We start from the raw sequence: 25,223 nt of genomic DNA, 5'->3' as shown, positions 1-25,223 counted from the left end.
TCTTCCCGAATACGCCAACCAATTATGAATTATCCCTTCAGACAACTTCATATTAAGGAGACAGTAGTAATACATTTAGCATTGGCTAGTGGTAGTTTGGAACAATTCAATCAAAGAGATGTGCATGTACTTCTCAAACTTGTCTGTGTTTGTTTAAGTTGATCCAGTTCATAAAGCAAAAGTGTGTCTACTTGTTAAAAACGGCCTAATAAGCTCTTTTCATTTATTATGACCTGACTTTTTCCATCGCCTGCGTCTCCGACCTCCCACGAGCGTTGACGCAGACTGGCACGGCCTCCTTAATGATAAAACATCCGTTTGACAAGTCGACTAAGCAACGCGAGGGGATTGTTTGTCTTTTTAAAACAAAACTATATATTTACGAACAAAAAATAATTTATAAAAAAACTTTATATATATATTCTTAGCTATTTAAAAGGCAAGGCTAGAAAATGAACTTCGATGAAAAAACCCTCTTAAAATCAACTCTAAATTTAAATTTAAAAATTAAAATGCTGATTTATAAGTATAAGTATAAATAAAAAGATGAGAGTGATGATCATTATATGAAAACAGAATAAATCAGAACTAATTTAATGAGCAGTATATTTACTTCCGTTTTTACATCAGAAACTGAAATCAGAAAGTTTCATGGGTGGATTATGACATGTAACTAATGAGAATCACGCAAAAATCCAACATTTGTGTGACACGTTAATCTTATTTTTTCGTTTCTATTTATACTTATAAAATAAAATTTAAATTTTTAATCTTAAATTTAGAGTTGAGTTTATAGTTGGGCTTTGCTACCTCAGCGCATTCCTCCTCCAGCACGGTGACCTCCTCGTGCTGACGCGAGCTCCCTGACCACAGGAAATAATGTTTCCTTCCCAGAAATAAGTTTAGTCATATGACTCATACATAAGGTTTTCAAAGAGTCATGAGAAGACTGTAATTAACTTTCGTCGCCAATTAAGCTCGCCCGAAACTGCGACTCTGTCCACGATGCCACGAATGTAACCGCGTGTTCAGACCACCCCCCCCCCCCCCAAAAAAAAAAAGCAAACAAAAGAAAAGGTGTAGCCGATGGTAGACAACATCTTAGTCCTTGTTTATTGAGGAATAATCTAAGTATTCTCTCGTAACACGAGAGCCAAGGAAAAAATAAATTCATGTTTATTTCTCACTTGTAACAGGTTCCGTGGAGTGTGATAGGTTTATATCACTAAGAATGGGTTGACATTTTCTGTGGATTATGATAAGCTTATATCTCAGGTGCTACTAAGGCTTTCGTAATCAGTGGGCTACCGACCCTTTCACATATGAATATGTATATATATATATATATATATATATATATATATATATATATATATATATATATATATATATATATATATATATGAAATCTAACTATTTTAAAGCTGATGCAATTGATTAAGCATAATGTTGTCTCCAACACCCTCAAAAGTTGATGCCTTTGTGAGAAGACTGGCACCCATGGCCTCCTCAACGATCAAACCTCTACTTGGCAAGTTTAAGTCTAAACCGATGAAACTTGGAAACAAAATGTATATTTGCCCTCTCCTTTATGCATCGTTCCTGTCCTAGTTTATGGCCTTTCATTGTGCTTGAGTGAACCTGACAAAGCCTTGGCGTGAATCTTGCTAGATTTGCAACACTCCTATTTTGGAGATTTTCTTAAGATACCCTTGAATTACTGTGAACCATTCGTTGATTTGGATCTGAAAATTCCGATTTTGTTATACTACAGTTAATATGTGGTAGAAATTTTATAATGATAAAATTAGAACTAACATATATAGCATTACGAAAAAATTTGTGGGTTACGTATTAGGTTAAAATAGATAAATTGATAAATATATCTTACCAAATTTCAAATAAAATATTTAATATACTTATAAAATTACGTAACTTGATTTAAATCTTACTACACTACTACCAGTAGCGGCAAAATATACTGTAAAAGTGTCTTATTTTGGATGTTGCACTTTTGACCTTTTCGCTTATATTTATATTTGTAAGCCAAAATTTTAATTTATGTCCTTAAATTTTGAGTTAATTTTAGGGGTTATCGAAGTTTATTTTTTTAGTTTTGGCTTTTTATCGATTAAATATATTGTTTGGCTTTTTTTTCATAAAACATCTAAACATGTATTACCTGTATGCATAAGAAACTGAAATATATCCACGATGTTCTTGGTGATATGTATGATTACGACATGTAGTGGTAATAACTGATTAAAATGCTCACAAGATCCAACGTGTGTGTGACACTGACACCTCCATTTACAAAGCACAATTTACTATCTATTTCTTTTTTGAAACCAAATTTGCTATCTATTTCTATTTGTTACCTCTCGCAACTTTGTTAACGCGGCGCTCTCTGACGATTAGGAGATGCTCACTTCCAATAAATGAGTTAATTAGTCAATGACTTCTAGAGAAAAATCAAAAGGAAAAAAAAATGAAGAAACACGCAAATGGAACACCATGGTAATCACCTTCCCGTGCATAATAAGGTTTTCAGTGAGTCATGAGAGAACTGTAACTTCGTCGTAAGACTCCAGTGAAGTTGACTTGGACTAGCTCATGCTCAGTCACATCTCACAAGTAGGATTAGCCAGTAGCTACCTGTGTTATATGTAACCGCGTGTTTGTGATAAGAGATGGTAGACAACAGATCATTAGTCCTTGTTTGCCGAGGAATAATATGAATATTCCCTCCCAATACGCCACCAAATCCCTTCAGAGTTCAGACAACTTAGGCCCGGTTTAGTTCCCAGAAAGTTTTTTTAAAAAACATCACATCAAATTTTTGGGCACATAAATAGAGCATTAGACATAGATGAAACAAAAAACTAATTACACAGTTATGGGAGAAATCGTAAGATGAATCTTTTGAGCCTAATTAGGTTATGATTAACCATAAGCGCTATAGTAACCAACATGTGCTAATACGGATTAATTAGGCTCAAAAGATTCATCTCGCGGATTCTAGGCGAGCTGTGAAATTCGTTTTATCATTCGTGTCTGAAAACCCCTTCCGATATCCGGTCAAACATTCGACGTGACACTTTTGTCAAAAGTTTTTAGCAACTAACCAAGAAGAAATTAGTAATAGTAGAGTGGATTCTAAACTCTCGAGTGAAGCATCTTCTCATCAATTACATATCATCTGTATAGTTATTAAAAATTTAAAAAAAATTATAAAGATATATTAATATGATATATGTCCATCCACAGCATGTTTAAATATGACATTTGCAATTTATAACAAATTAAACTTTGAATAGTATATTGTTATATTTGTTATTTCGGTTATAATTTAGAAATCATATTTGAAATTATATGTTTATGGAGTTGTATATTTAATATCAATCTATATTCATATTTTTATTAAAAAATTAATAACTATTTAAATGTCATACCACATATGAGGGGATGACACTCAATAAAAGTTTATAATAGTTTCCCATAGTAATAGTCGTAGTACATTTTTTGCATTGGCTATTGGCGGGATTCAATCGAAGAAACGTGGGGGGGGGGGGGGGCCTTCACAAGATTGATTGATTGATTGAATGCAAACTAAAGCATGGCAAACTGAAACAAAAATCTAGAAAAGAAATTTACAATTTCGACGCCATTTCACCCGGGAAATAACGTGCCTGCAAACTGCAGCTTCTCGCTCACTCTCTCTCTCTCTCTCTGCTAATCCTACTTTGATTATCTCAATCAAATACTCTGCAAATTATCGTAATGAGAAATCAGCCGACGACTGCGGCGGCGGCGGCGGGGCGGCTCGTCCGCGGCGGCATTGGCGGGCAGCCAGGCTCCGGATGCGGCGGCAACGGCAGGCCGCGGCGGCAGATCGGGCAGCGCGGCCTCTTCCGGAGCCAGCGGTCGATGCACCCCACGTGGAAGAAGTGGCCGCACTGCACCATCCGCACCAGCTCGCCGGCGCCGGCGTACTCCGACTGGCAGATTACGCACACGTCCTCCTCCCCCTCCGCCCTTGCCCCTGTCGCCGCCGCCGCGGGCAAAGACCTGGCCGCCGCCTGCTCGTACGTCATGAGCGTGGCGTCCGCGTCGTCGTCCCCGTCGGCGCGCTCGACGTCGCCCACCCACGCCCTCTCCTTCCACCGGAGACCACCCGACACGGCGGCGGCGATGACGACGGCGGCCGCCCCCACGGCCACCGCCCCGACCAGCGCGACTTGGAGCCCCGCGTCGGTGTCCATGTCCATCCCCACCTAGCCGCGCCGGTGTACTTGGGCCCTCTCGACTCGGCGTCGCGCGCTCGCGGCGAGGTAGAAGAAGCTTCTGGCCTCTGGGCGTCGCGGCCTCGCGGCTCCGGCCGCGCGCTTTTTATAACGCGCGAGAAAGAGAAGAGGTGGTGGGTGTTCTTCCGTTGTTTCGCTTTTTCTAAAGAAAAAACAAAATAATCTTTTTAAAACTATGAATAACTTACCTGTAAAATTCTCATATATTTATCAAAAAACCATAAAATCAAATTAAAATAAAGTTTTAAAATTTAAATTTTGATATATAAACACTCGAAGTGATCGGAACCGGTGCTTTCCGGGAATCTATCGCCCAGTTTCTTCCTCTCTTGCCGCTGTTGCCGTGCGTGGGCAATCCAGTCACGCCAACGCTTATTAAACTAAGAGCTTCCTTTAATTTAATTAAACCTGGGCTTTTGTCTGTTCATTACTGTCAAACTACCCAATGTTATGATGGTTTTCTTTCTGGAACGCGTCCTACTAACCTGCCCAGTCATTTTAATCGATATGTTGACCAGCTTGTTGCAATGCAGCGTTTTCCAGCTGAGTAGAGCTCAACTCTACGCGTCAAAGACTTCGTTTGGTAGTTGCTACTTAGTAGTCAATTGTGAAATGGGGTCAAGCCATCTTGAAATTGTGACGATAAGACTGAAATGCAACTGAGTTTACCTATATGAAGAAGCGGAATGAACACATGAACATTTTCTTATATAGTTATGTTGTGCATTAATAAGTAATATTGCCGGCGTATCTTAGCTCCATTCACCTAGTCCAGTCTCTCAGACCGCATATTTTCGTTTTCACCTAGATTTATAAGACAAAATTTAAATTTTCAATATTAAATTTAAAATTAATTTTAGGGTTTTTTCTCATAATTTATTTTTTAGTCTTTACTTTTTATAGCTAACGACACATATATAAACTTTGTATTCATAAATTAGTTATGTTTGTAAATATGTTATTTGACATTTTCAGATAAAAAAGACAAACAATGAGGGCCTCTTGCTGGTAACACAGCTACTCACATTCTCATTTTTTCCACTTCACCTAATGCTTATTAGAAAAAATTTAAATTTTTAATCTTAAATTTAGAGTTGATTTTAGGGTTTTATCAAAAGTTTATTTTTTTTTCAGAATGAGCTTTTAAATTGTTAAGAATATGTATATAAAAGTTTTTTTATAAATTATTACGTAGTTTGGTTTTTTCGTAAAAAAAAGACAAACAGTCGCCTCGTGACGCTCGTATTGATGTCGCCTTTGCCACATCCGATACATTGATACATGTACATACATCAACACCTCTTATCCTGCTCATGTGTCCTTATTTTACTCTGTTTTCCCACCTACGTGGAATCTACGTGTACTATGACTAAAACGTATGTGTGGACAATTAGTAAGATGCAAAATGGTTCACCTAAACTCCTCAATTTGGATTACAGCTGCTTTTGCACTGTGTGATGACGACGCAAGTTTCGAATAGCAAATTAAGCTGCACCAGCGTCGAATGATGATATTATAGTGAATTATAGACTGGTAATATTATTGGATTAGCCTGGGCCTTTACCACTGAACATGGTATTATCAGCTTGATCCTTTCATTTCTGCTTATATTTATAAGCCAGAATTTAAATTTTAACCTTAAATTTAAATTAGATTTTAGGGTTTTTGTTATAGTTTATTTTTTAAGCATAAATTTTAGACCAGTTATAAGTTATTTTTTATAGCTTTCGACTAAAAAACACTGTATTTATCAGCACTAGCATCATTCAAACTGCAAAGGAGTCAGGAGTTTTTTCCTTGGCCAGCGCAGTTAGAGCATCCCAACAGTTCATTTAAATTTGGTCATCTGTATCTTTATTTGAATGATCATTTAAACTAGTTTTATCTTTCGTATCTCTTTGTACTTCACTAGATCATCCATATATGACATTCTCTATATCTCTTTGGAGGATGGAGAGAGATCATCTAAATATGAAGGTTATCTCTTCTAATATAGATGATATCTAAAAATAGATAATATGATAGTCGTTATCTTGGAGCTCAATTTATAGTCTTCCTCCTCTATTTTTAGGATAGATGATAGGATAGATTAGCTGTTGGTGATGCTCTTACTTTCTTCTGTCATCTCGGTCTCTTCACGCTATCACATTCACATGCATCGATCACACTGTCACAACGCACGGGCAGTTGCCATGGGAGGGACGTTCTTCCGCCTCGGCATGAACCTGCCGGTGAGGCGGTGACCATCTTCTTCCTCCTCCTCGCCGTCGATCACGTCGTCGGGGGGTCCATCTGGTCCATCCCTCCCAGCAGCGACCTGTACAGCGCCTGGGCCAGCAACCGGACGTTCGTCGTCGGCGACAACATCGATGAGCACGCCGACGGCCGGCACACATCCACATCCAATCAAATTAGGAAAGTTCATCATCTTTTTTGTTTGTTTGCTCGCTGAATTGGTATCAGGATATCATATGCGTTAGTACATTTTCTTTTTCTTTTATCCTTTGCAGTTTTCAGGTTGGAGATGGGGATGTGCAACGTGGTGCAGGTGTCGAGGCGGGAGTACGAGGAGTGCACCGCCGACGACCCCTGCCGGGACTGGAACGCCGCCCCGCCGTCGTCCCGCTCGAGGCCGCCGCCGTGCGCCACTTCATATGCGCCCTCGGCGTCAAGCTGTACGTACGTCGCCACCCAGAACGCACGCTAGTGTCGCTTACCTTTTCTTCGCTCATCTGCAGTATCGGATCAACCAATCATCTCATCGCGCCACCGCCACCGTGTATTTTGTTAGATGAAGATGATAGGTTATTTAATTTTAAAATTAAGATAGATAACTATATAATTAAAAATCTGCTTAATTGATTAACTTTTATATAGAATTTTTTTGCAAAGAAAAACATCCGTAAGTAGTTTGAAAACCGAGAAATAATCTAGCGCAAAAGAACACAATGTTCTTAAGAGTTGATTTTTCTTGGCTTTTACACCACATTTCCAGAAGTAGATGTTTAGCATCTTATATTTCTAAAATAGATTAATTCTATATTTTTCACCATTAAATAACTATAAAAAATCAGGTAATCTTTTATCTTTCATCTAAAAAGCTAAAAAAGAATGTAGCCTAAGTCGTAAATCATTCTGTCCATTCAGATTCAGTATCAAGCTATTCCAAGAAAGCGATGCCTATTCCCCTGAGAGATTAACACATTAAACCAATTCAGAGTTCTAGAAAATAGAAATGACAGCACTTTGACCATGAAACCAATTCAGAGTTTCAGACGAGATGAAATGACAGCAATTGAAGACATATTTTGATGCAGAACGGCAAAGCCATCTATATGAGCACAAAAAATGTAGAGCCACTGCAGTCGTGGCAGTGTCAGTTGAAACATTCACAACATGCCAAACTATTTTTTGGGGGTAACACTACGAGTCTCACATCATAGTAACGGTAGCATTTTTAAGACGCAAAAGTAGAGGGGATACAGTCCCGGCTTAAGGGGTGTAAATCAGCTTCGCTATCTTCAAGTTTGCCATAACGAAAAACGGAGCATGATCATCTTGGGTCCAAAAATCTACTGCAAATCTTGCAACGGTGTTGATTTGTGCACCACTGACAAGTTCCTAGATGGTATACTCTGCTTACTTACTGTTGTGCGCACTGCACTCTCTGGGCACCTCCAGGCATCTCATCGTCCTCGTCATACGCCTCCTGAGCAGCTTGGGCTTTCCTGCGCATCTCTTCCTCGATGTTGCTGACATCGTGCATGGTAGTCTCCTCGCATTCATCTATCTCCATTTCTGTCAGCTGGGATGCAGGCTTCGCTGGAAGCACTGCCTCAAGGGCCTTGCATTGTTCAGGCGCCAACGAATCAGGGAACTCCACCGTGAAATGGATGTAGAGCTTCCCCTTCATGAAAGGCCTCTGGTACATTGGCATCCCCTCATCGTTTATTGCCTTGAATTGGTCTGCTCAGATATATCAGACAAAGATTACCAAAAAGCATAATAGCAGACATACTACTTTGCTCTTAATATCTTCAAGGTCTTACCAGGCTTAACAACTTCGCCAGGGTTTGATTTAATGAGCAGCTGTCTGTTGTCCAGATGTGTCAGAACAAATTGGAAACCACAAAGAGCTTCAGTCAGAGATAGGGTGTGCTCGTAAAATAGATCATCACCCTTCCTTTTGAACTTCGAGTGGTCCTTCTGCTGGAGGACGAACACAATGTCTCCAGTAACAGTATCAGGCTGCAATTAAAACACACATTAAGATAGTTTTGGTCATCAAGACGATCTCTACAAACTAATCTGATAGATCACACAATCATACCGCCTCATCGGCTTCACCAGGGAAGGTGATCTTCTGGTTGTGTTGCATCCCCTTCTCAACATGAACCTCCAGAACCTTCTTCTCCTGACTAACCTTCTCGCCCTTGCAGCCTGGGCAGCGATCCTTCTCATTAATGCTTTCTCCAGTCCCTTTACACTCATTGCAAGGCTGCTGCATCTGCTGTATCATAGAAGGCCCCAGCTGGCGAATGGTGATTTTCATGCCAGAACCCTGGCAACCTGGGCACCTCATGGAAGCACCAGACTTGGAACCCTTGCTGAAATAAACAAGGAATAATGCTCAAGAGAATGATTGTGAAAATGCATGGTTAACTGTGTTTAAGGGGCAAACTGGACTTACCCCTTGCACTTGGCACAGAGGACATTGCGTGAAAGAGAGAGCTTTTTCGAGGTACCATTGTAAAGATCTTCTAGAGAAACCTTAAGGGGATGGATGACGTCCTCTCCCCTCCTTTGCCTTCTGCCCCTGCTGCTGCCACCACCTGTGCTCCAAACGTAAGCAGAAGAAAATCATTACAACAACAAAACAAAAGATTAACAGGGTTCAACAGAATGACACAGGAAAATGTATTGTCTTCGGGAAATACCACCAAAAGAAGGTCCAAAGAACGATGAGAAGATGTCAAATGGATCAGCATGGGATCCACCTCCACCCATTCCTTCCTTGAGGGCATCTTCACCATATTGATCATATATTTCACGCTTCTCAGGATCACTCAACACCTCATAAGCTTGTGCAAGCTCCTTGAACTGAGATAAAATTAAAACAAAGATACAGCTAAAGTTAGCTCTTTTTGATCTACATATCATGAAGCAGTGCTTATTGAATGTAAATCGATTTAAATTAGTGTCTCTTGGAGTTAACAAATGCTTATTGAATAGTAAACAAATAACATTTTCTCCATTCTATGTCCCTTTAAATTGAATAAGCATTTGTTAACTCGAAGAGGCACTAACAAAATTTCATGTAAGATATAGTTGCACATAAAGGGGCATAGCAAAATCTAATAGGATGTAAACAAGCAAAAATATTCCCAATATATTGAAACATCTAATTGAAATGAAAGTCACATTACCAGACTACGCAAACAGCAAAGGAATTGTATCACGGCTAAAATTACTCCTACTGTCAAAGGACAGAAGTTCCTGGGGAGAGGGGGAGCCAAGGATATACAATCATCAAGGGATGCTTTGTCTGAAGAGCAAGACCTTAATGCTGCCAGTTTTAGCATTTAGGTGCAGTTGTTTTCAAGATGTCATGCGATGCGTGGGGTTGAAGCTGGTCAGTCGACGGCCATTACACATATAGATACTTCACAGTGGTATGGCAGAACGAAAAGAGCAAAGTATCATCCAGTATTAGTAAAACTATACAACCACCTTACCACCATTGACTAGCAAAGACATAGTCATAGAGACAAGCTTCGTGAAGTACACTGAACTTAATGGATATATGAAAATGAATACTATCTGACCACAAACAAATTTACATGTCCATTTTAGCTAATTATACAAAAAAACTTGATAGGTAATCAGAATGCAAATTAGAAATGATTCAGCAACCCTAAGCGCAGATAAAAGATGTTGGTAACGTACTAGTCTGAATAGCCAGGTGGAAGTCACCAACTGACAGAGATTTCACAGACCTAGAACCACCATTAGAAAGTACAGCACCACTGCTTCTGCGGCCTCCTCTAACAGAGGAGGAGTAGCAATTCGCAGGGGGTCTCTAGTCTCTACCAGTCCTTCTCATTTCCTCACGAACCCCAAGATCATACCCATGATCGTGTGTGTAACACAAGACCCTACCCAACAACTAAAATCGAGCAGCCCCCTGATCGGTCTCCCCCTCAAACCCTGGCAGGACTAGGATCAAGACTCGCCGCGCGCATCGAATCGCATCGCATCAAACCAGGCCAGGCCTAACGCGGGACGATCCATCCACCGGGTGACGGGATCGAGCCAGATCCCGCGCCGGGAAACCCAAGAGATCCGGCGGGGGGTGGGGCGAGCGGAGGAGGGGGAGGGGGGGGGGGATCGGCACCTTCTCGGGGTCGCCGCCCTTGTCGGGGTGGTTCTTGATGGCGGCCTTGCGGTAGGCCTTCTTGAGGTCGTCCTGGGAGGCGGACTTGGGCACCCCGAGGATCTCGTAGTACTTGGTGTTGTCGCTCTTCTTCGGCGCGCGCCCGAACATCTTGCCCGCCGCCGACGGGGGAGAACCCCTTTAGCCGCTCCCTCTACGCCGCCGCCGCCGGTGGTCAAAGCCGGTGGCTGGGCGGGCGGAGTGAGAGAGAGAAAGGAGAGAGGGTTTGGTCAAGTCGACTCGCCAGTGCTAATGTAGGGAGCTGGAGTACGTATCCCGTGCAGCGAAGGCGTATTCCTGGAGCGGTGGGCTTGAAATGGGCCAGCGGAAGATGCTCGGAATGGGCTTCTGCTGGCGCCGAAGCAATAGGAGAATTTTTTTTGAATTTTGAAGTTTATTTATTAAATAATTTACTAATTTAAGTTTGTATTTAAAAATCACAAAACTAACCTCATGCCACCTCCAAGAACAAGATCAAATATTTCATGTTTCTCGATTGATTGTAAGACCTATTCAAACTTGGCACCTAGTCCTAGTTTCCGCTATTGGATGATTAGTATTGTGATTTATTTTATCTATTACTTGTTGACCCTCCTTACTACAAAATATCCATATGAAATAATTTTTCCATCAACTTTACATGGGCTTGAATCCTTTTATCTAACGCTAAATATGAGTGTCTAGCATTTTCAGTTGAGGCACATCGGGATAGGAAGACAAAGTTATTCTGCTGATATGGGGGTTTGGCCTAGACTGTGAGTTGCGGTTGGCATTATACAATATGGTCTAAGTAGAGGAGGCCCGGTACCGAATTGATACTTGGTTGCGTCAAAGAGATTAGTCCAATAATATAACCCAAGACATCTATGGTTCATCAATGGAAAATCAAGTGCCCACTAGATTCATCCCTAGACCCCTTACATTCTAAAACGTATAAGTACGAGTCTATCTAGAAATCACGTTTAATCGAACCTAATTATTCACAAAATCATAAATGTTTAAGAAATAATTTAATCAAATGGTAAAAGTAATTTATATACTTGATAAAAGTAATTTACAACATATATATTCTGTATCGAAATATAATCACATAAAGATCTCGTCATAAAGAATTACTCACTCCGTCCCAAAATAAACTATTTTTTTACTTTTTACCTTCAATTTTTGATTATTCGTCTTATTCAAATTTTTTTTGTGATTGATATTTTTGTTTTTATTAGATGTATAAATTATGAATAATACTTTATGTGTGACTAATTTTTTTTAATTTCTTAAAAACTTTTCAAATAAGACGGATGGTCGGACATGGAAATCGGAGAATTCGTTTAATGCGTAACAATATAAAGTAATTGGATTGTAGATTGAGTAAATAATTTAAATGAAAATTTTCGTTCGAATATCATTCTTTAGGAATTTTAGATGCCCCCCTAGACTCGTCCTTTAATTATTTACAAAAGCCTAAATTTATGTTTGGAATTGGAACACGTGTGCGTGTGCGTGTCGTGATTCCACAATTAATTGACTTTTTACCTGCTCTGGCGCCGGTTAGATGGAAATGAGTTTTCACGCTTTTCCAATTTTTACTCTTCTCCGTAGTAAAAAAAAAAACCGAGAGAAAATGCCGAGGCATCCTGTCCTCTTCTCTCCCTCCCCCCCTCCCCCTCTCTCTCTCTCTCTCCGCGCGCCCGCGGCTTCTCCCCCAGCCTCGCCTCGCCTCCCCGCGCGCGCTGCCGCGGCCGGCGACCGGCGGCTGCCTGGCCTCATTCCGCTGCCCTGATGCCCTCCGTCTCGGTTCCAAGTGTTGGCTCCGCTCATCTCGTAAGCCGCCTCACTCCTCACTCCTACTCCTCATCCGTGCCGGTTCCATGAGCCGGCGCGCCGCAGATTGGGGGGATCGGTTTCCTTTTTTCCTCTCCAGTTGTACCCATCCAGTTTCCTCTTCTGGATTTCACTTGTGCGCGGCGGCACTTTGTTTTTTCTCCGGAAAAGATTGCCTCAAGCTCAAAGCTGGTTTTCTTTTTTGAGGACCAGCCGCATCCTCGTTTTCCCTTTTCTTCTTGTGCTGGTGGGGTTTCGAGTGAATCTTCTATACTCGAAAGCTTTTGCCTCCTGGGCCAAATGCTTGGAGTTCTGCACTTCTACTGATGGAGCGCAATCATCCTGCCTTGCATTTTGTGTCGCCCGCATCCTTCGAAATTTCCCGAGCTAATGTGGGGATTTTAGGTTCATTTGATTTGATTGCGAGTTTTGTTTCTTGTTTTTTCCCCCAATCTGATGCGCAGAATAATTTCTGGCTGCACGGACAACAAATAAGTTCATGGGTAGAAATTATAGCATTTGGTATCAGCATTTTTACTACTACGAGACGACGGTACTGTTGTGTACTTGGTAGGTTCTCGGTGGGTACGAGAAACAGCACCAGAAGAAGGAATTACCGAATATCTTGGCTGACTTGAAATCACTCGCATACTTTATTGCGTTGCCATTAATCATTTGTACCTCGTAATCTGTTCTAGCTATGGTTTGTTTGCATTTTTCATGTGAAGGCATTGCTATTGCTATGCATTGATTGAAGTTTCGGCGGTTGTGGTGTTGAATATCAGCAACTTCCTCTACTATACGCACTGTTTGTTCTTTTTAAGTCTTAAGCAGAACGGTTCCGGAAAAAAAAAAGTCTTAAACAGAAAGTAGCATTACTCTTTTGTATGGTGAACGCTTCAATATTCTGAAATGCAGGTCGCAGGTCATTGAACCATATATATAAAAAGGTTGTTTACAATGGGGATTTCATCGAAGTGGTTTAAATCACTGGTTGGTATAAGGAAGCAAGAAAAGGCACAGAGTGCAGAAAAACAAGAAAAGGCGCAAAATGCCAAGAGCAGCGAAACTGTAAGTTATGGTACTCACCTAGATTCTGTATGTGTAAATTATATTTAAGCACCGGTTCTAGTCGACTAAACCATGCTGGTAAAGTCTGAAGTAATGATTGTTTTGTCTGTCTTCTCTCCACTGTTTGTTTCTAGTGTTATCAGCCAGCTTGATAGGTGGATATTCTCCTGTTTTTTGTCTTCCTCTGTGAGAACATGACAAATCTTGAAGAGTGAGCAAAACTGCAAAAGAGTAGATGGTTTACAAAAGTTGGTTCGGTGGATGCCACACAAGTGCTGTTGTTGACATGTCGCTGTCACATGCCTGTTGCTCAACAACTCTGCTTCATTTCTGAGTGCCAAATATGAATTATGTGGCAATACCTGGATATTAAATGTTCTGTATTGGTGTAGGAAATGTTTGGTTTCCTTACGATATCCCACTACTATTAATGTTCTAGTGCTTCTAGTCCTCACCTCTGAAACACAACACCAACAAAGAAAAAGCATATTGGAGTACTGCTGTGATTGCTTTGGTTTTTAGTGTTTCACTGGTCTGGCAATTATGGATAGATGAATGATAACGATTAATTTGTGTGCTAACTGCTAACAGATGATTGCAGTACCGTTTATTCCTTAGGAGTTTGTGTTCTTTTTTTATTTTTGACCTATTTCCTTTATTCTACTCCACAATGCATTAGTAGGCAAATGCATCAGCTGTTGGAATGTTAGCATTGCCTTTTAAATTTAGCATATTCTAGCTTTGCTTGATTAATGGATGTTAATTGTTATAAGAGTATTCGTGCAACTCATTCTGGTTGTTTACTTCCATCCAATTAAATAAAATTGCAAAAGAAACCATACATTTGAATTTTAAGGCACTAATGTGATATATATTGTAGTTTAGTATGTGAGCCTTGCTGCCCTTACACAAACTGTCACTTTGTAAGATTGAATTCAAACCATCAGAGTGAATTTGTATGTTTTAAGTTTTGAGGGCATATTCCTTCGCGACTACTGCTGTACTTCAAGTTGGCATGAACTGTTTCTTAGTGGGCTGTGTTGTTTTTATGGCAATGTACTGTAATTATTGTAGAGAACCCCGGCTGCCCAATTGCTTTACAAACGGAAACATTCTTTGGATGCTGAACGTGCAACCATAGTAGAGCTTACAGTGCAGAGTGAACCATTGACTGATGACACCAACACAAAGACAGTTTCAAATTCTATTTCTTCAGACATTACATTGCTTGGAGCACATGTTTCTCAGACTGAAGAACGTAACACTAAAGAGGATTTGGCTGCAATAGTCATTCAGTCTGCCTTTCGAGCATTCCTGGTATGCTAACTTTGAATATCACTATGCCAGATTACTGATATCATATATCATGCTGTATGTGCTCTACATGTACAGTACTGTTAATGAATGCATTGTCTTAATGTTTCAAGGATTTATCCAAATAGACAGCTCAGAAATTGTCAGAAACTGAAAGTATTTTAATAATCAGAGGTTCTAGTTATTTCTTGAAATATCTGATGCTTTAGAATAGCATAGTTCATGATTACCATGCATCCTTCATGACCTGTTTTTGAGATTTTGATCTTTCTGTTGCATTTATGCTTACTAGGCTAGACGGGCTTTACGAGCATTGAAAGGGATAGTTATACTACAGGCCCTTGTAAGGGGTTATATCATAAGAAAGCAGACAGCTGAAACACTTCAGTGTATGCAAGCACTACTGAGAGCTCAAGCTCGTGTCAGAGCAAGACAAGTTTGTGTTTCTTTAGAGAATCAAATTGCACGGAAGAAGAGTCCTGAACAAGATGATCATGAGGATCATGTTCGAGAAATTGAGGTAGGCCACAAGATCCTATCAAAGGCATTATGCTGAAGTGTGTACCATGACAAGATACTGAGACCTATACACTTCGATAAATTTTCCACTACTATGCATGTCTTGACACATAATCTTCCTTCCTTTAGATTTTAAGCTTATTGAGTGATTTGATACTGATGCAAATTTGCTCAACATCATGGATAAAACAACTATTCTGCCCCCTCCCTGCTTGTCTGCAGATGGCACTTTTATATGGAAACATGACTGTGCTACAACAATATGCAAGTTACAAACAACTACTTCCACCATAGGACTGGCTTAAGTTTCATGCCTATACCACTATGTACCTAGTCTTTAATTGTTAAACCCCATGGCTAGATCATGGTATTAGTGCCATTGTATTGCATTATTGCTAGCATCCCAGGGGTGGTACTGATGGATGTGGATAGAGACAGAGGTGGGTTAAGATTAAGGTGAAAAAATCTAATTATTCACCACCTATCTAATTATTCAGTTTTTCCTTCAAACCAAACAAGTCCTTAGGGGCTGACTTGCTCTTAGTCACCACGTATCTAATTATTCAGTTTTTGTGTGGTTCATCCTTGATTTTTTTTTCAATGAATAGTGTTTATATTCAATCCTTCACTGTTTTCAGTAGCATTGGAATAAGCCACTGCCTGTTGTAGCAATAACTTAAGTGTGGAATTGGTTTACTTCTGCAACAACAAATGTAGGAAGGCTGGTGTGGCATTATTGGTTCTGTTGAAGAAGTGCAAGCTAAAGCATTGAAAAGGCAGGAAGCTGCTGCTAAGCGTGAGAGAGCAATGGCATATGCTTTGACACATCAGGTATATTTTTTTATTTTTTAAACATTTTTATTAAATAATTTTATTACTAAATCTCCTAGATAAATATTTTTACCATCTGAATCTTTTAGCTATGTCATGTCACCTGGCATGGTAAAACAACGCTGCCATCCTAAGTAGTTGGCGTGGCAACGCTTCCTGCCATGCCAGCGGTGGTGGTGTGGTAACCCTACCAAGCCAGCGAGCTTGACGTGATAGCTCCTTTTGCCACGTTTGGAGGGTGGCGTGGCAAAAAATGTTCATATGGTAAAAATACTTACCATTAGGGTTTAGTAATAAAATTATTTATTAAAAAATCCAACTATTCTTATGTACACAAACTGGTTGAGAGATGGTAAGTGAGGTTAACTTGATCTAATAGAGTAGTAGTCAAGAACTCAAGGTTTCGTTGAATATGTGTGTTATTATAGTCCACTAGTCAGGGAAGACAATGTGGCAATCAAGAAAGATTGCTGTGTTTGCAAATTATTGAATAAAAAGAAAATAATGATATGTGTGAAACAACTATTTTGGTAAATATCAATAATCAAGTAATGATTTCATATGTATTTATGTTTTCCCGAAAGTTTTTTTTTTTTTGCTAGCTGTTGCATATCCATATAATCATAAGACCAGTGACACTGAAGGCACCTCATCCCATTTGGGGGCTAGAAATCCATGCAGTAATTAATAAAAGAAAAAGATGATAGAAATAGTCACGTTGATCAGAGAAAAGGAGAAGGATCTACACTGCTTAGTCAGAGTATAATAAGTATTGGAGAACTATATTTCAACCATAGCACTACAGATGTCTAGTGAATGCAACTACATCTCCAAATTAGCTGTTCAGATGATTGGGCAATTTTTCTAGTTGTATGGTAGTAAACAGCAGGAATGCACTTGTCTAGGTATCTGACACGTCATTCTTTTGAATGTGAATCTATATGTTTGTCAGATTAATCGCAGTCGCCAAAAATTTTAGATGACCTCTGTTTTTTTTAGCTTGTACTAATGGTTGTCTTAACAATTCAGAAAACTATCTATTGCAGCTGAGATTTGTGAATGCTCTTAACAATTTGGATATCCTTTTTGATATCTGGTATATTAAGTTGTGTTTTTTTCTCCTGGTCAGCGACAAGCAGGTTCTAGGCAACAGAAACCTACTACTCCACAAGGACTTGAACTTGACAACGACAACTGGGGATCAAACTGGTTGGAGAGGTGGATGGCTGTACGTCCATGGGAGAACAGGTTACTTGATAGCAACGCCAAAGAGACACTTCCACTATGTGATGATAAGCAGGACATGGAAACAAAGTCTCAGATAACACCAAAGGGCAAAGTACAGGTTTCAAATACCCTGTCTAATGGTTTGATCAAGAAGAAAGGCATTAACCACAAAAAATCATATTCTGATGTGACTTGTACTTCATTTGGACGGTCGGCAAATATACCTTCCACATCTATGGGGTCATGCAAACAGAAGTCAAAGCTGTCAGATGAAGCTTTTGATGAAGTCAGCTCCCAGCCAACAGATCTACCTTCTCTGTCCATGCGCAATCCAAAAGACAGGCATGCACAAGCAAATACACCTGTCAATAAGCGGTTATCTCTGCCAACTAATGGTAAACACAATATCAATAACTTGTACTTTTTTTTCGATTTTGTAGTACACTCTTGTTATTGGCAATAATTCAGAAATCTGTTGGAGATCATTTGGAAGCATTCTCTCCTAAAGAATCGATGTACTGAAGAATACCAAGTGGTGTTTCCTGCAAGAGTTCTTTTTTAGTTTAAATGTTTTTACACCGCGCATTTAGGCGTTCAGATGGTGCAATGTTTTTCACATATTCCCTTTGCATCTAAGCATCATATTACTAAAACATTTTTCTGCAAGAAGATTGTACTGCTATTTAGTTGGCCAGCTGCTTGGGTCCTTGGGCTTCTATTCTCATTCTGATTCTTGTATTACTTTCATGTTTGCTATGCATCATTCTAGAAACTTGCATTGCATCTCCTTTTTCTGTCATGTATTTACTTGAAACCAACAATGTTGTGATTCAGCAAGTCATTTGTTATGTGTGCCTTAACAGTTGGTGGGGGAGCAGCAAAGGGCACGACCAACAGTAGTTCGATGAGCAGATCCACCAGTGCCAAGTCTGATCCAAAACCACGGGCAACTGTTTCTAACCAAGCCAGGAAGCAAGTCAAGGTGCAGGCCTGATTGCACAGTTCCCTTTCCACTCTGACTTTGGTAAGCCGTTTCCGATATGCTATCCTCAGCTGTGCAGTGCATGCTACTTCTATGTATATTTTTTTTCCAAGGAAAAAAATGTACTGTATCTTAGATCTTGGTTGGTGGTGTGATTTGTATTTCTGTTGTTTGCGATTGTGGGTGTGTTGTACCATATTTTTCGTTTGCATTTCGACCACGTAGTTACCCTGCTGTATGTTGTTGTAACTACTGAAAAGAAGGAACTATGTTGTATCTGTGCAGCATTGCAGCTGTTCTTTTCTTTATGATAAAATTAAGCATGCCATTTCTTTATCGTCAACCTTTGCCACCATGATTTGTTCATTGTCTCATTGATTATGTATCATCAGATGCACGCCCACATATAAAATCAGTGTATTTTAGTAACAATACTTTGCTGTAAACAGCATGTGGGATATTTTAGGAGCCATGCTTTTTCCTCTAAAATACCTGTGATCTATAGTTGCCTCGTGGAAAGGCCGTTCACATTTATTCTCTGTTTGACGTGGGCCGTGTACTAATTAGTAGTACTATTAGCATATAAACAGAATGTGTTTGGTCTGATTGAGCTCTTCTGCAGCTCTGCATGATTGAGATCTCCCCTTTTATCAAGTGTGGTGTGTGGAAGTTTCTTGTGAACGGTGCTCCTGCCTTTGCAGAGCATCAGGCTCTGCTGCTTGCTACATCTTTGGGGTGCAATCATTCAGGTCAAAGCTGAATTTGCAGATTTCTTTTATGATTGACAATACAGGTGAGGGTTGGGGTGCCTTTGAATGTAAAAAGAAAAAAAGAACTAGCTTTCCTTGATCCTCCCTCTGTTGTGATCATGTGCTGTGTCATGTGTGGTCTGTCTGCCTCTCCATGCTGTTGTGGGGGTGCTGGTAGTACATGCTGGGTGCATGAAATTCAGATGTTGAGTATTCTTATCTTATACCTAAGTAAAATTATTCAGTTCTAGAGAACAATGCTGAATTCACATATCATAATCAGTCTAATTTTCATATCAACCCATCCAATAGCTTCATCTGCTCTGTTTTATAGTCCAAATTACGTAAAGGTCGACAATAGTTGACCCGTCTCAGTTCAACTAGACCGAGCTCCAGTTTTAAGTGTCCAGAATAGTTTAGCTCATTTAGTTAAACTTAAAGTAGGTCAATCATTATTCGTGGGTCGACCGGTGTCCATCCTCCAACCTAATACCACATATTAATTTACCAGGTGCTGCTTGGTGTGAGTTGTGACTGCTAGAAAGAATTTAGTAGGACTTCTATATGATGTTCTGTTCTTTATATAATGTTGAGTTTTTGGTGGATTAAAAATTATTTGATTTTTTGAAGGCTAGTTATTCCATCCGTTCCACGTTATAAGATTTTTTGGTTTTGTCTAGATTCATATGTGTGCTAATAAATATAGATACATACAAAATATATACATCGATATACGGAGGGAGTAATATTATAAACGATGAAATTAATTGCTATAAAATTAAATTTATAAAATTGGGATGATGAACTTCCATATAAAATGTTATTTAAATATATTATTTAGTAATTTAATAAGCGTGTGTAAAAAAACGGAGAGATAATTTGGTGCAAAAGAATACAGGGAGAAGTAAACTGGCTGTGTGCAAGAACTGCAGTAGGACAAAAAGAAAAGAGAGAAAGGAATCCAATGTGGGTGTGTGTGCGATCGATCTCTGCTGGTGCCACTGCCAACCAATGGGATCTTGGAAATATGGGGCTTTGCATCGCTATGTAGTAATTGGGGTTGGGACCTGATCTGGATCAGATCTATCTATCTATCTCGCCATGCCATGGAGGCGCTAGCTGCTGCATGTTCTGACGTTTTTCTTAGTGGTCTTATTTTTTTTTTCTTTTAGATCCTATTTAGTTTCCAAAATCATTTCTCAAGAATATCACATCAAATCTTTATACACATGAATGGAGCATTAAATATTAATAAAAATTAAAGCAAATTTCATAATTATGAGGGAAATCGTGAGACAAATCTTTTGAGCGTAATTAGTACATAATTAGCTATAAGTACTATAGTAATCAACATGTGCTTATGACAGATTAATTAGACTTAAAAGATTTATCTCGCGGTTTTCATGCGAAATCTAAAATGTGTTCTATAATTAGAACATGTTTAATACGTTTAATACTTTTAATATATGATGCTCTTCCAAAAAATTTTGGCCACTAAACAAGGCCTTAACAGGTCTCTTGTCTACATGTGGATCTTTTCTTTGGTTGGGGTGATATGCATGTACGAGCGGAGACATTTGTCCTCGCAGTCCAAAATAGAACAGCAGGTCTCACATAAGGACAAGTAGGCTTGTTTTTTTCTACCCAATTTCAGCTGAGGCCTATTGCTACGATATTGTTTGTAGATTCTGACCAATTTCAATTTTAGGAGGGCTAATGTTTCCCATAGTCTTTTTTTTAATCATGGGTTTTAGATTTTTGATGTCACATTTTTTAAGCTTATAAATTGCGCATCTCATGAAAAAAAATGTATACAAAAGATCCTCATGTTATCTTTTTAAAGTATTATCTTAACTTTATAATAGTTAACTTAATTGTTTATATCCTTAAATAGTTATCACAAAATCAAAAAAATCTTTTTAACGTTTATACCCTTAAATAGTTTTCACATAGTCAGAAACTCTAAAAATCTCATGAGAAAAGAACACAACCCAAGTTCTTACCTAAGGGCTACAATGAACTTTACATTTCTAATTGTTTCAAGAAAAAAAAAAGAATCCACAAGTCAATGGCTCCAACCATATATTACATGAAAGAAACGGTACACCGGTTCGGTGCGACTCCGTAACAAGCAAATTTAAGGTGATCACCACCTAAAACCAAGATACTCCCTTGCTTAAAATGTGCAAGAAAGCATGTGGATATGCCATTTCTATTTGTATTGCAATTTGAAAGCAAGTTAATTTGTTTTCCTTTTATGTTTTAAGATGGTATTCAGGCAAGCTTGTCAACTATATTATTTTGCTTAAAAACAAGATAACTAAGGTTGCGTTTAGTTTCCAAAAATTTTTAGGTGACATGTCACATCGACACATACGGTCATATATTTGAAGTATTAAACGTAGTCTAATTACAAAACAAATTTCAGATTCAGCCTGAAAACCACGAGACGAATCTTTTAAGTTTAATTAATCCATCATTGGCATATGTTGGTTACTGTAGCACGTATGACTAATCATGTACTAATTAGGCTCAAAAGATTTGTCTCACAATTTCCCCCGTAACTTTATAATTAATTTAGTGTTCATGTATATTTAATGCTTCATTTAGATGCCTAAATATTTGATGTGATGGTTCTGTTAACTAAATAGGGCCTAAGCATGAATCTCCCACACACCTTCTATGAAAAAAAACAAACAAACATGTGGCCCCTAATCGTTGACGGAAGTATACATCACGTGTTTTACTATCTGTTGTGACACATGTGTACGTACATACTTGGCCAATCCACTTGGCACTTGTACAGAGAAAAATGAAGCCTACTGGACCGAGGCCGTGTTTGGCGTGGGTAGATAAGTTAACTTATGCACGAAAAACGTAGTAATAAATTAGTACATGATTAATTAATTATTAATTATTAAAAATATATTTTTTTTAAAACAACTTTTTTATAGAAAATATTTGTAAAAAATACACTGTTTAGCAGTTCGGAAAACGTACGCATGAAAGAAGGGAGACTTAGTTAACTTATGGGATGGCCGAACGGGGCCTGAATCAACAAAAGGATGATTTACTGCCTCCGTCCCATAATAATTTTATTTTTCGTTTTTCCGTGTCCAACGTTTGACCATTCGTCTTATTTGAATAATTTGTATAAAAACTTTAAAAAATTAGTCACGCATAAAGTACTATTCATGTTTTATCATCTAGTAAGAATAAAAATATTAATCATAAAAAAGTTTCAAATAAGACGAAGAGTTAAAATATAGTATCAAAAAACTGAAAAATGATTTTAATTCGAGACGGAGGTAGTATTTGTTTTTGAATTTGTTATCTTAAATACGACATGAATACTCAATTATTTACTTCAAGGCTACGGCCCACTTGTCATCAGGCTCAGGGGAGAAACGACATTAAATACTGCTCGCCTATATTAATATATCTTGACATATATTTAAATAATATATATTGATTAATTGATTAATCTAGATAAGACTTAAGTATCTTATAATATAAAATGACGGTAGAAACTATGTATAAATCGGGTCATACACATGTGTACGTCATAGAATACACCACGTGTATACGGTGTTGGGTACATGTATCAGTCACGGATTCAGATTCAGTGACACTGTCCCGTGACATTCTGTCATCGACATATGGGCCCTGCATGTGCCTGGATCCACACGGGCCCGTATGTCAGTGACAACAGAATGTCACCGAAAATATCACGGAGGAATGTCACTGCATCCCCGTCCTACTAGCACTAGCTCACGTGCCTGTCTTTTTCTTTGATTTGGCGAGGATTATAAATAACCAAGTCATTTCCTCATCTTTTCTTTCCTTTTGCTCTTGTTAGTCAACAAATGATGTCACTTTCGTAAATAAATGATATTGCCATCATGAATAGATGGTATTATGTTTTCCAGTCTGTCATAAATAAAAGGATAACAATACCATTTGTTTTTTTTTCTGTGCTCCATATGTGCAAATGTCAATTTACAACAAGCATTGGCAGATTTTAAAGTTTTATGTGTTGTGTAAAAGCGCAAAGTTTCATAAACCCTTTTCCAAATTCATCAGTTAAATTACGATAATGTTTACAAAAAAAAAATTCACGTTTGACAGGAGTCCTCGGTTAGGGGATATATAGGTTGACATACTTTCTTCAACCTACATGAGATACTTTGGAATGGATGGATTTAAAAGGAATTATATAGGATTGCAATTAAAATATTATAAAAGCTCATTTGTACATTCTTTAATTTTAAGAACAGAACTCAAAAAAAAGATGTTTCGCTGTTTTAGGATGGTTAGGTTTGGAGCCATTGTCAATGATAAATTTTGGTAAGGCCAGGTAAAAGCTATGCTTGGATTATACTCCTGTCGTCCCTAAACATTTGACGTCGTTGATTTTTTTATACACGTTTAACTATTCATCATATTTAATTTTTTATAAAATATATAAAGCTATATATATGCATAAAATTATATTTAATAATAAATGAAATGATATAAAAATAATTATTAATTTTTTAAATAAGACGAATAGTCAAACATATATTAAAAAGTCAACGATGTTATATGTTTAGGGACGGAGGAGTAAATCTTAAAGCTACCAAGTTTGCTAAATGTTGGCGTCATTTAAAATAAAATACCTACTGTAATAGAGATGTCACCTCTAATTTAAAAAAGGTAATCTTCTTAAAATCACAGAGAAAAAAAGGAAAGGAAAAAAAAGATTGTTTAATTAATGATAGAAATTAGTGTACATATGGGTAATGTAGATTTGATATGCTGCATGTGTCACTGTTTAATTACTGGTGTATACCAAAAGATTAAATTAGTCGTTCACTTTTAATATAAAAAAGACTTGCTCTAAGAGTAGGTACAATAAGTAGGATATAAGCTAGCTATAAGCATATTTTAAGAAGATACGAGAGAAAAAAAAGAACAACTATATAGATTTGTAGCTAGCTACAGCACGGACTCTAAGACACATGTGTGAGAGATAAGTGGAACCGGATATTAATTATGTTACTATTTTATGAATTGACTATTAAATTGGCTATAGATAATTTAGAATCAATCGTGGGCTATACTATTGAACTTGAGCAAGTTCAATAGTATAGCCAACTACTGGCTTTAAATCATCTATAGTCAATCTAATAGTCAATTCATACAATAGTTACTTATAAAGCCTTAATACATGGTCTCACATGTCATACACAATGCGTCTTAGAGCCCGTGCTACAGATGACTATAAATCAGTAGCTCACTACTTTTCTCTCTCCTCTCTTACCTCTTTAAAATATGTTTATAGCTGGCTTACAGCCTGCTATTGTATCTGCTTTAAGGTCGACCTCAATGCATATTTTATGAGGGTGTCATACGCATTAAGAGGGTGTTTAGTTGGTGAAATGAAAATTTTTGCTTGTCACATTAAACGTTCGACCGAATGTCGGAAAGAGTTTTCAGCCACAAATGAAAGAACGAATTTCATGACTGTCCTAGAAACCGTGAGACGAATCTTTTGAGCCTAATTAATCCGTCATTAGCGCATATATGTTACCGTAGCACTTATAGCTAATCACGTACTAATTAGGCTCAAAAGATTCGTCTCACGATTTCTCATGTAACTGTGTAATTAGTTTTTCGTTTTATTTATGTTTAATACTCTATTTAGGTGTCTAAAGATTCGATGTGATGTTTTTGGGTGAAAATTTTTGAGAACTAAACAATTCCTAAATAAGATGGTACATCAGCAAAATTGATGACCTGACAGAATGATTAAATGAAGAAATTTTATGAGATAAGAGAGAAGTTTTATCCTCGTAAAATTTATCTGACTCGGTTATACAGTTTACCGTTAAGAGAACTATATCATACAACAATACGTTATCGAGACTGGACTAACCGAACAATCAATTCGAAAAATTCTCCCTACGGAGATCCAAGGAGGTTTCTAGAAAGAA

At 38.3% G+C, this 25,223-nt stretch overlaps 3 protein-coding genes across 5 annotated transcripts; 1 reads left to right on the top strand and 2 right to left on the bottom strand.

Moving 5' to 3' along the window:
* Positions 1–3,788: 3,788 nt before the first annotated feature.
* Positions 3,789–4,268, bottom strand: LOC121053824 (E3 ubiquitin-protein ligase EL5-like). Its single transcript, XM_040521785.1, has one exon. The coding sequence runs from the start codon at positions 4,266–4,268 to the stop codon at positions 3,789–3,791; it is 480 nt and encodes a 159-aa protein (XP_040377719.1).
* A 3,322-nt stretch (positions 4,269–7,590) lies between these two features.
* LOC102719569 (dnaJ protein homolog) lies at positions 7,591–10,956 on the bottom strand. The gene is made up of 6 exons (XM_040522742.1): positions 10,699–10,956; positions 9,242–9,404; positions 8,995–9,136; positions 8,635–8,911; positions 8,354–8,552; positions 7,591–8,270 (listed from the first exon to the last, which is right to left on the bottom strand). The coding sequence occupies exons 1-6, from the start codon at positions 10,846–10,848 to the stop codon at positions 7,948–7,950; spliced, it is 1,254 nt and encodes a 417-aa protein (XP_040378676.1). The 5' UTR covers positions 10,849–10,956; the 3' UTR covers positions 7,591–7,947.
* Positions 10,957–12,432: 1,476 nt separating this feature from the next.
* Positions 12,433–19,537, top strand: LOC102719090 (protein IQ-DOMAIN 1-like). Of its 3 annotated transcripts, XM_006650286.3 has the most exons (8): positions 12,433–12,555; positions 13,474–13,626; positions 14,701–14,943; positions 15,233–15,460; positions 16,177–16,290; positions 17,420–17,912; positions 18,381–18,541; positions 19,122–19,537. In XM_006650286.3, exons 2-7 carry the CDS (start codon positions 13,516–13,518, stop codon positions 18,509–18,511), a joined length of 1,320 nt encoding a protein of 439 aa, XP_006650349.1. In that variant the 5' UTR covers positions 12,433–12,555; positions 13,474–13,515; the 3' UTR covers positions 18,512–18,541; positions 19,122–19,537. The 3 variants fall into 3 exon arrangements, with proteins under 3 accessions (XP_006650349.1, XP_006650348.1, XP_040378483.1); XM_006650285.3 differs by lacking the exon at positions 19,122–19,537 and having other exon boundaries at positions 12,434–12,555; positions 18,381–18,845; XM_040522549.1 differs by lacking the exon at positions 19,122–19,537 and having other exon boundaries at positions 12,436–12,555; positions 14,875–14,943; positions 18,381–18,845.
* Positions 19,538–25,223: the final 5,686 nt, after the last annotated feature.

The sequence above is a fragment of the Oryza brachyantha genome, chromosome 3, assembly GCF_000231095.2.
Source record: "Oryza brachyantha chromosome 3, ObraRS2, whole genome shotgun sequence".
In the NCBI taxonomy this organism is placed as follows: Eukaryota; Viridiplantae; Streptophyta; class Magnoliopsida; order Poales; family Poaceae; genus Oryza; species Oryza brachyantha.
The sequence above is the reverse complement of the archived record's forward strand: the minus strand, read 5'-3'. Positions and strand labels throughout refer to the sequence as shown.

What these genes read in the sequence shown, in the direction of transcription:
- LOC121053824 (XM_040521785.1), bottom strand. Translation starts at nt 4,268, where the DNA reads ATGGACATGGACACCGACGCGGGGCTCCAAGTCGCGCTGGTCGGGGCG.
- LOC102719569 (XM_040522742.1), bottom strand. Translation starts at nt 10,848, where the DNA reads ATGTTCGGGCGCGCGCCGAAGAAGAGCGACAACACCAAGTACTACGAG. An exon ending in CTCTGTGCCAAGTGCAAGGG is followed by an intron (nt 8,912 to 8,994) that starts GTAAGTCCAGTT and finishes TGTTTATTTCAG; the next exon opens with CAAGGGTTCCAAGTCTGGTG. An exon ending in TGGCGAAGTTGTTAAGCCTG is followed by an intron (nt 8,271 to 8,353) that starts GTAAGACCTTGA and finishes ATATCTGAGCAG; the next exon opens with ACCAATTCAAGGCAATAAAC.
- LOC102719090 (XM_006650286.3), top strand. Translation starts at nt 13,516, where the DNA reads ATGGGGATTTCATCGAAGTGGTTTAAATCACTGGTTGGTATAAGGAAG. An exon ending in ATGCCAAGAGCAGCGAAACT is followed by an intron (nt 13,627 to 14,700) that starts GTAAGTTATGGT and finishes TAATTATTGTAG; the next exon opens with AGAACCCCGGCTGCCCAATT. An exon ending in ATCATGTTCGAGAAATTGAG is followed by an intron (nt 15,461 to 16,176) that starts GTAGGCCACAAG and finishes CAACAAATGTAG; the next exon opens with GAAGGCTGGTGTGGCATTAT.